At 49.8% G+C, this 11,055-nt stretch overlaps 1 protein-coding gene across 1 annotated transcript in view; it reads right to left on the bottom strand.

Moving 5' to 3' along the window:
* Window positions 1–10,779: 10,779 nt before the first annotated feature.
* Window positions 10,780–11,055, bottom strand: part of LOC119109902 (integrin beta-PS) — a 15,499-nt gene continuing 15,223 nt past the window's right edge. The window contains exon 11 of the mRNA XM_037233652.1: window positions 10,780–10,795. Within this exon, the coding sequence (XP_037089547.1) occupies window positions 10,780–10,795 (16 nt within the window). The remainder of the gene's footprint in view (window positions 10,796–11,055) is intronic.

Genomic DNA, 11,055 nt, shown 5'->3' with positions numbered 1-11,055 from the left:
GGAAATGGTACGAACGCGCAATGCCGCACCATGGTGCAGTAAAGAGTCCCTTCATTATGCAAGCACAATATGCATACAGTAAATGTATTTTAGATAACTTATACGTTGACTAACTTGGCTACTTTTAACTACTTCAACTAATAAATCAGTGAAGCGGTTTAACACGCGCTCGGGCGGGGAGGGGTTAGATTGATCCCCCCGAAGGTTTTTCCAGAATGATTTCCGAACGGCGTGGCAGAGCCGCGCCAAATTTTGCGTAGATGTAGACAATTTAATAGTGGATCGTTTAACATAAAACAATTAGATGCACCTTGTAAGGTCGCTGACCTAGGGCAGGTCAAAGTTAGGCCATAATTTCAGCGAAGGCAATTTCCCGGAAATCGTTCAATCTGATACAACAACGGAGTGTTTGACAAAGTCATACATCTCTGAGATGCTTTCTTAGGCACCAAAAATATTGAATGAGAAAATTTTCGTTGACCTAAGGTCAGGTATGAAGGTCCGACCAAGGTCAAAACTAACCTGATTTATTACTCTAAGGCTTGCTGCATGGGATAACTTCTGGTGCCCATTTCGAATTTATTAACAGAAGGAACCGCATAATGCATCTTCCATTGACTTCTTAGAGATCAGAACAGGTCATTGACCTAAGACGACCCGGGTCCACGTTTTGTTTTAGGAACATACTACCTAGCGTAATCTTCGTCGCTTATTCAAATGCAAAACTCAGAGCAGTCTTGTATGATTTTGGTCACCATGACCTTCAAAAGGTCAAACAAGGGTAATGACCTCAAATGAGCTTGTGACCTCTGCTTAGAAACAGTTGCCTAGGTTCTGGGGGCACTTTGGAGACCAGCCTGGAATTTTACCTTGTTTGATGTTATTTGACCTGAAGATCATGATCTAGGACGCTCAAACTTTGACCTAAGTGAGTTCACGTACAGGCCAAGACACTCTGGAAATTTGATATCTCTAGCTTTCTGAATTCCCGAGATCTCAGGGGGGTCAAATTGACCCCCTCCCCCCACCCGAGCGAAGGGTATCTAGCCGGCCACTCGGGCGAGTGTTGAAACTCAGTGAACGGCGTGCGCCATATTTGTCAGTGCACCATGACATCAAATTTAAAGACAAGGCATGTGCCGGTGCACTGCAGCGCGAAACAACTGAATGTCAGGCCACAGCGGAATGTTTTATGGTGTTATCACCTGATAAGCTTACTCATATTTGTTCCCACAATTTACATTTCATCTCAGTGATAAAAACCAATGAAACTAATTAAGTGTTTGGTGTTAACCAGCGGGCAAATATAAAAATGGTTGGCTTAAACGCCTTAGAGCTTGGATGCTTTGATTGGTTGATATTGATGTCTAATGTCAATCTTTGATATAAATGCTGTCGCAATGACAACGTGGTTACTGCTTGTGACAAGCCGTTTCAAAGTGGGGTGCGTACGTTGGTCCGTGATCATCATGCAATATTTTGACAAACACAGCCATGACACCTTGAGAAGCACATTTTGACCATCTGTTTTCTAACTGCCACTCATAAACGGGCAACCAGGGCTGTCCCTCCCACTCTCCCAGCGACACACGGCACCTTACGTTAACACCAAAAATAATCAATACAAGTACACACACACACACACACACACACACACACACACACACACACACACACACACACACACACACACACACACACACACACACACACACACACACACACACACACACACACACACACACACACACACACACACACAATAAATACACACCCACACCCCCACACACACATATGTATATATATATGCATATATATATATATATATATATGCATATATATATAATATATAATATATATGTACATCTATATATATATATATATATATATATATATATACAGCCACATATAAATATGCATATATACAGCCGCATGGTCCATCAAATGTGTCGCGAAGAATTGTACTTTTCAAAAAAATTATCTGTGAGCCTGTTCACGCAGCCTTTTGCAGCCTTAATAGCATCTGTCATGAGTAGTTTAGGTGACAATGGAATTCCAGGGACGGGGGATAGAGTTTTGGGGGATTTTTCATTAAAGTGACGCCTGTTTCTTGTGGTTACTCTTTAGATATCTGCTAGCGTAAACAGGGCGTCCATTTCAGGGGGCAGGTTCGAAGTAAATTTTCCAGGCATTTAGGAGATTAACTTCTGCTTTGCAATGTCCCTAATTTTAAGTAATTTTGGGATTTTTAAAACAGGATCGCAATGCGCCAGTCCGTGTTGATTAGCAACAATTATAATTGCACGCTTCTGCAGCAGGCAAATTTTGTTCGTGTAAGCTGGGAATGTAAAACCCCACACAAAGCAGCAATATGCAAGGTAGGCAAGGTGACAATACGTAGGGCGAAATAAGTGAATCACAAAGTAAAAGCAAAGACCGCGTATCCAACAAGACCTTGCATCGCTTCATGACGCCAACAGTGCGACTAATAACCAAAGATAAATGAGCAATGTGGTGGTACCACTTCAAGCTGGAGTCAGGTCTTGGTTAACATCCTATTTCCAATGCCCAAATTTGTGGCTGAACTGCACTGATTATCCTCTAGAACAACTTTTGGTACAAGTCATGCAACGTAATGTGGGTACTGGCAAACCACAATGCACAACATAGGAAAGTGAGGACATTTACTCAATTCCATAAACTTTTTTGGGTGCCTGCAATGATGACAGCACCGCGTAATGCTGCTTTTGAATTCATACATTAATGTTGCGGAATGCTTGGCCGTTTCTAATGAGTTCATCGGAAACCATCCAGCTTTTCACATGCAGGGTTCAACAAAACTGGGTAGAAAAACCAATGAACATTTCTTGGCTCCAATAACAAGCACGACACGAATAACAAAACCTGTCTTAATTTACTTTTTGAAAGTCATCAATGGTTGGTGTTGATGCTGAATAGACAGCTCTGATTGCTGTCTTCACTTTTACAATGTGAGGTGGTCTGTCAGAGCAAAAGGGACACAATAGCAAAATGAGCATATTTACTCAACTCAGCAAGCCATTTTTAGGCTTCCCGTGAGTGCAAGAGTGAACTAATAATATGATGAGAACGATGGTTAGAGGTGGTACTGAGTTAATATGAGACAAAGCTGGTGTGATCGGGGTGGAAAGATGTGTGGCAAAGTGGAGCCAAATATCTTAATTCAAATTGCACGACGCTTCTATCCGCCATGATTGTGGTGATGGGTATATGCTACATTTTCGTTTTGATTAGGTATAAATGTTGTCAGCAGTTATGAACGTTCGTAATTATTACAGTGCTCGGCGCATTTATATGGTGTGTAGCGCATTGGTGAAACATGTGCGTCACTAAACCAGCTGATATGTTGCTGGTGTATTCCTGCGTTATGAATGCCACCTTGGACGAAGCAAGCGTCCAAGTAAAAAATGCTTCCTAAAGCCAAAGCTCTTTTCGAACATAGTTACTATGCTAAACGCCATATATCGTCATAATAGGCGAAACATCGAGGACATAGTGCGACGTTTCGTTTAATTCGCGCGGAAATGGCCTCATATGTATTTTCCCTTAACACAGGATTTCAGGCTTTCATGCCAATTAGTATTCAAATAGCTTGGTGTATTGGTGTACTGAGAATATCACATAACACACGCGTTGGAAAATCTATAGTTTATTTAGGAATCATTCATTTCATAGTTGTGAAGAGGGTGCACAATGAGGTTTCTGCCGTCGAATCGGCTACTTAAAATCAAATTTCTGAGCCTTTCAGAAGAATTTCGAGAAAACTAAAGAAAACGAATTTTCTTCGCTTTACTCCAGTCCATAGGTGAAAAGCTGTGCAAACATGTCAGTGCTACGAGCTACCCTTCGCTTCAAAACTGTCGCATATCCCAGTGGACTTTTTGTCCCAATTCAGGCGTTCCGTGACATTGCGTGAAAACCTGCCAATAATTGCAGAGCGACCTAACATATAAAGGACTTGGAATGACAAAACGCATCAGGTACCCACAGGATAGTATTTGCTACAGGCTAAATATGAAACTGATAGTGATGTCGCCAGGTAGGTGACTAGCGTACTGGCATTTTAGTGAAATGTCCTTTTGGGGCGGGGGGGGGGGCTCAAATCAGCATGGTGAGGGGGGGGGGGGGGGAGCTAGGGCCCCGGAAGTATGTGTAGTGAAGCCCCTGGTTGTTGGGCATTGTCCACGGCAGGCCAGTGCGCGATAACAATAGGCATGATACGTACGTATGATGCGCCGACGCACATGTATATCCAAAACAAAGGTGCTAATATCAACCGGGTCGGCAAGCCCTTAAGCACACTGTAAAAATGTCCTACTTTTTCCAGTGGCTTATATGTTCCGCCGAAACAATGCTAGCAATGATTTGCTGGCGCACAAATGTTCATTTACTTGACCAACTGAGTCATTGGCGGCAGGACGACATACGCATGGGTCGTTGGCGTGCTGGCAAATGGATTGCACACCCCTCATTTGGCTAAACGTTTCAGGCATTCTGAACTGCAGTCAGCTGAAGGAAGAAAAGGTGCACAAAAAATGCCTGCTTTTTTAGTTGCAGGCTGTGGTCAAGGAACATGCAAACGGATGGTTAGAGCGGCCTTTGCTCCAAAGTAGGTTTCAGTCAAAGAAACGCTTTCAGACTGCTAAAGCTTAGGAATGGCATGCACCGTGGTAAGAAGGCAGTGGTCGTCGCCTCCTGATATTGCCGATTTGCTGCGTGGAATGAGCTGAACTGATCATAAGGCTCCGATCAATTTCACTCCCTGCCACCCGTACAACTTCTCCTAAGAACGTTTCATGAAGCGACACTTATTAGGCTGGGAGGGTCCACATATGAAAATAAGGAAATTTCGGTTGCCTGGCACGTTTTAGATGCATTTATTCCAAACACCTTGCGTGGTGGACAACAGGCCAAGGCATGGCACCGCCGGGCTTGTGGGTGCCGGGCCATAATGTTCTAGATGAGAGCGTTGCTATGCCAACACCTGTTGAACGCAAGAAAAATACGCGATATGTAGTGTGTAAACATGATTAGGTAGGTCTGGGCCCTAAAAACTAGAATAAATGAATAAAAAACAACTTTACAAAAGCATGTAGGCCAGCTACAAACGCATACACAATGAGCCTATCGGGGCATCGGTCAGCTGCATACATCAACCGAAAAACAGCCAAAGACTAACTGTAACTCTGCACGTTGACTGCGGTGCGTCGGACTACTTCCATTTTGCTGTTATCAGCGCGGTGGAAGAGACATAATGTGTACTTCATCACATGCGACGGCGTTTTAGCATGCGACGTTTCGTGCGCCGTCAGCACCTCTGGTGTCAAGATAGGGTCGGTATGCATTGCCTTGTTAGGACTCTCTCACGCTTTCGAAACGCAAGGCTTGAGTTATATGGCGCCTGTCGGTTGCACCCCTGTAACATCTCGTATGCATGATAGAGATCTGCCGAGGTATTTGGGCGTGTGCAATCTATTCCAAGGTTTATCAACTATTCAGACTTTCCCAGCCGGAGACCTACACAACTGATTAACTTTTTTGGTTGGCTTTTGGTTCATTCAATGTCCTCGTTCAGTGCAGGTCTTTATTGTTTGTTTTAATGGAACGCAACGGAGGTCACCGCACACCTTTTTATGGGGCCTCATCGACTGCATGGTTTACCAGCGTCCATGACACAGCCGAGATTTGAGCCCAAGACGCCTATGTGGAAGCCCAAAACGCTAACCACTCAGGCATTACGCCCCGTCATTCTGTGCTCATACACAAGTATACTAAACACCGCTTATTGCACAGTTTTGTCCTGGTGCTCTCAAGGACGCAGGCAGAGTCTTGGTAACCGGGATGCACCGAGTTTGGCGATCGGGCCCTGCTGATGAAAAGGCCCCAAGAACGTGGAGGCAACATTTTCTCCGCTAAGTTTTCATGTCATCAGTCTAAACTGGAACATTAGCCGGAATTGAAAGGACAATGTGATTGTATTCATTTTCTGAAGTAAATGCACTGAAGAAACCTGGCACTTGAATTGCTGCATCGAATAACCACCGACACTATGCGTCTCACCATGGTTCAGTGAATGATTTCAAAACCGATGATAATCGGGGAACTTAGGCGCAATTTTTCGGCCTTCGCCTTGGCGTGATTTTTAAAGACACTAGGTCTTAGCCTACAGGCGGACAAAACGACTGCGCATCGGAATATGATTATGTGATCACTGCGGCGGCTGACGCCGCTCGGCTTGACGGAGACTGCAACGTCAAGTATCTGTGTTGTTGCTCCTAAAAATAGCGAGCGCTTATGCTTGCCAATTATTTGGAATAATTCGTCTCGCTGGTCGATTCGGAATCACATGGACGCCTTCAGGCAAACATGGGATGCACAAGTTAATATGAAGGCTTAACCCCGTTTCGATCCACGCTATTGAACACCAAGAGGACCCCTAACTCTTCTCGGGCGGGAGGTCCCGTGGTTGAACACTAGGGAGTCGCATTCCATTTTCCGGTCAGGGGATGAATGGCGTTTCCGTCTCAGCCCGTGTACATACTGGCTGTCATTCTGGTAATGCGGTTAATCGACCCCCGGCTGAAATAAAGCGGAAGCCGCCCTCTTGTCACCGGGTACCGGGACTGACGTAGGGCCTTTGCATTGTCTCAGCTGGTCGATCAGGAGGGCCTTAGAGGTACACATCATGCATCAGTCCGCTTCTCGACGCGAGAGCCTCTCTGACCGGAGCAGTTTGCACGGATTGGGGCAGGGGCCCTCATTGTTGCAAAACGATCCCAGACCGGCGCAGGAGCTTCAATAATTAGCTCGGGGACTCCAGTTAGGTTAATCGGCCCCCGGCTGAAATAAAGCGGGAAGCCGTCCGCTTGTCACCAGGTACCGGGCTGACGCAGGGCCTTTGCCTTGTCTTAGTGGCCAGGCCAGTGCGAATCGTGGGCCCCAGTCTTGCTCCTACTTGGTAAATGGGGCTCCAGGGCCCAGAACGACGCGGAACCAAATGTTCGGGACTGCTGGTCTCCGGCCAACGTAGAGGTCAGCATGGGGCCCACATCAGTGTAAGAGGCCCTCCAACACTTGAAGGCACCAGGCCCTACGGGCCTGAGTTCCTAGTGCGACCCACGGCCAGCCGTTTGGGCCTCGATCGGCGGCACTGAGAGGCCAGAAGGACCCCTGAACGCCAAGTGTGCGTGTGTGTCAGTGTGTAGGGGGAGGGGAGGGGTCATGTACCCCCGATGACCCTTCTGCCTGCGTCCCTGGGTGCTCCTTAACAACCAAAAAACCGGAGGGCGGGCAAATTTCACCCCTTTCCCTGAAGTATCTGGGTAAAGCTGCGTACGAAAAATGGAAGCAAATACGCTTTATATGAAAAAGGCAACGAGCGATATGTGAGAAGACGAGCTGAAGCTGACAGATAATTGTCTATGTACGTGATCGACGGGTAGCCCCTGGACCAATGCACCGAGCAGTGTCAGGCCGCAGGCCCGAATAATAATATACACACATTGCACAACCCTTGTGCAGTTATCCAGTGTTCACCGCAGACCGCCACACTGTTCACCAAGTCATTACCCGCGAGCTGTCTGGAAAGAAACAGCTGGCTCTGAAAACCTGACTTGCAATACTCGCAGGCGCGGTGGCCGTAACTTACCGGAGAATGAAGGGGTCAGGTCGGCCCATTGCCGACCGAGACCAACACAAAGGAGACGATGAGATACTCGCGTCGTCGTGGGAGAGCATGCGAGAGGGATGAAGCTCCGAACAGCGCAGCCCTTTGTCCGGCCCGATCGCTGGCCTGTGGGTGGGGCGGCCGTTAAAAGGCCGGGCCCGCGGCCGGGGTGGTCTGTCTCGGGTGCGGGCGCCCGCGGGCGGGCCGCCAGGCCGTCAGCAGAACTCCGCCGAGACCTGCCAACCTTAGAGACGCGCGGCAGTCAGCCGGTAGCGGCTGATGGTAGCCGGCAGCGACTGATGGTAGCCGGCAGCGGCTGATGGTAGCCGGCAGCGGCTGATGATAGCAGCCGGCGGCGGCTGATGATAGCCGGCAGCGGCTGGTAGCAGCCGGCGGCGGCTGATGGTAGCCGGAAGCGGCTGATGATAGTCGGCAGCGGCTGATAGCAGCCGGCGGCGGCTGATGATAGCCGGCAGCGGCTGATGATAGCCGGCAGCGGCTTATAGCAGTCGGCAGCGGCTGATGGTAGCCGGCAGCGGCTGATGATAGCCGGCAGGCGGCTGATGATAGCCGGCGGCGGCTGATGGTAGCCGGCGGCGGCCGATGATAGCCAGCAGCGGCTGATGGTAGCCGGCAGCGGCTGATAGTAGCCGGCAGCGCCTGTTGACAGCCAGCAGCTGCACGGAAATGTCTCACCTTTGATGACTGTCAGAAAGGAGACGCCACATCGGTAGACGTAGAACGCTGGCTGTGGTCCCCTGTTCGGTTTTCTGAAACAGTGTTGGAAGTAGCCACATTTTGTAACAGACGGGATTCGACCCCATTGCGCCATCATGTACGTAAGGCGTAAGTCAATAACTGCATGCTTTCGCCGAGCGTCGTTTCTATGTTTTGTCGAAGATAGAGCAGCTACCTACCTTTCAAGGGTGGAGATGCATCATTTTAAGAACCTGCACCTCCTCCCCACCCCATTCTCTCTCTCTCTCTCTCTCTCTCTCTCTCTCTCTCTCCTCTCTCTCTCTCTCTCTCTCTCTCTCTCTCTCTCTCTCTCTCTCTCTCTCTCTCTCTCTCTCTCTCTCTCTCTCTCTCTCTCTCTCTCTCTCTACTCTCTCCCTCTCTCTCTCTCTCTCTCTCTCTCTCTCTCCTCTCTCTCATCGCTCTCTCTCTCCCCTCTCTCTCTCCCTCTCTCTCTCTCTCCCTCCCTCTCCCTTTTTTCTCTCTCTCCCCTCTCCCTCTCTCCCTCCTCACACATACACTCCTTCCCATCTCTCTCTTACCGTGGCTTCCTTTCCCACTCTCTCACTGACGGCTCCCCCCCCCCCCCCCCTCTTTCTCTCCTGCCGACGTGTCCCTCGGTCGGTGCCTCGAGCCACCTGCGCTCCTGGTCTCTTCACGCCTGACCGATCCACCATGATATCGCCGCGCTATCCCCGACGGAATCTCGGCTCGCACACACACACATGCACAAAGCGCGGCCGGCCGGCGGTAAACACGGTCCCGCGACGGGCCGCGTCCCGGTGGCGGCGGGGGACGCCCGGCCGTCTGCCGCCGCCGACATTCCCCGGCGGCTGATCCCGCGCCGCCGCGTCTCGCGGGGTCAGGGGTCGGCTCGGTGGCGCGGCTCAGGCGACCAGTAATCCGCCGCCGATCTGGCCGCCGGACCGCTGTGAGATCAAACGGAAAGGGGGAAGGTTTGGCGGCCAGATGACAAGAGGAGCTAGTGCGCCGACCGCCGTGTGTACGTGCGAAAGCAGGCGCGTTCACAAGGTTTTACAAAGGGGAGGGGGCACGAGGAAATTGCACGGAAAAAGTTTGTTAAGTGCGGTCCATGCGCGGTAAGTTTTTTGCGTGACGTATGACAGCGTGGCTTTCATAGATTAACATTAACATTTGTCATGTCATTTCTTGACCACATGACTTTGAACCTGGTAACTTGACAAAACTTCCAACATAATTATTTTACGCATCGACCGCCGTTTCTAAATGTCAACATGCAAATAACTTCGCAAAAAGTATAGAGGACCGCGTTCCCGCAGTGCTCGTCCCCTCTCCCTTGAGGACGCTCCTGTGCAAATGGCTAAAATGTCGAAACGAGCTGAAACAGACGGATTGTCGGACTTCTCGGACGGATTATTAGTCGACAGGGACGGCTGCAGTGCACCGGGATGATGGGTGGGCACCAAGGCAGAGCCTTCCTGTGGGATAGCACAGAAGTAGTCTAAACCGAGTATTAAACGACTTCATTCACATCAGCTAATGATCTCTCGGTCAAGGCTGTGATGATCTACCGGTCAGGGGTGTGATGAACTCTCGGTCAGAGATGTGATGGTCTATCGGTCAGGGATGTGATGATCTATCGGTCAGGGGCGTGATCATCTCTCGGTACGGGGTGTGATGATCTCTTGGCCCGGGGTGGGATGATTGTAAGGGCCAAACGGCTGTGGAGACCAACAAAACCCCAATAAGTGGCAAGTCTTACAGGCGTCTGCTGCTTTTCGCTGCGTGGCACACGCCATCTAACATTGACGGTAGATCGTTGAACGGGAGGGAAGGGGAGACGGACTCTCGCGATTTTGTACTTGTTTGTTTTCTTAGCATTGTGCAGCAGTGACCCGATCAGCGGTGCAGCAGTGATCTCTTCTTCCCTTATCCCGGCGCATATCTTACTGCAATTAGTTGTTTGAGTTTTCTTTAGCGCATCGGTTTCAAAAGTCATTACTTTGTCAAAAACCGTGATTGCTCAAATGGTGGTTCCTCATCCAGCGAGCGCGGAGGGAATCCGCTGGATGCATTCTTCCGTTGGTGACCACCACAGGGTTTACCACGTATACCTTCGTCCCTCACCAACCACAAGGTCACGAGATAGAAAACTATCTGACTTACATCACGCTGAGCACAACTTACATCCATATGTCCCATCACCCCGACACCGTCTCATTAGGCCGCGCGTGAAGGGCGCCGTCACACCTGGACCCGCCTGCGCTAAATCACGCCACGCCGAGCGTTCTCGGCCGTCCCGCCGGCCGTCCCGCGTCCCGTCGCCATGGCAACCGACCGCCCGGGGACTGGGCCATTCAGACTCTCCGGCAGCTGCGCGCACCGCCCGCGGGCAGACGTCGGAGCGCCCGCCGGGCAGGGCCCGATCAGGTCTGGATCTCCGCCGATCCAGACCGTGGATCTGACGCGTGGACGACGTATGCGGACGCGGGGCGACAGCGGCTTGGCGGCGTTGTAAATATGCGGTGGTGGTGCAGGTTGGCGAAGTACCCAGAAGTCTTCGGCCTTCAGCATTGCTTATTGTTGATTTTGCATGAGTCAATATTTCGCCTCGGTTTTTCATGGCTGTGCTA

Source organism: Pollicipes pollicipes, unplaced genomic scaffold (genome assembly GCF_011947565.3).
Source record: "Pollicipes pollicipes isolate AB1234 unplaced genomic scaffold, Ppol_2.1 Scaffold_7231;HRSCAF=8579_pilon_pilon_pilon, whole genome shotgun sequence".
NCBI lineage: Eukaryota > Metazoa > Arthropoda > Thecostraca > Pollicipedomorpha > Pollicipedidae > Pollicipes > Pollicipes pollicipes.
Note: the sequence above shows the minus strand (reverse complement) of the source record. Positions and strands in the feature narration are given on the sequence as shown.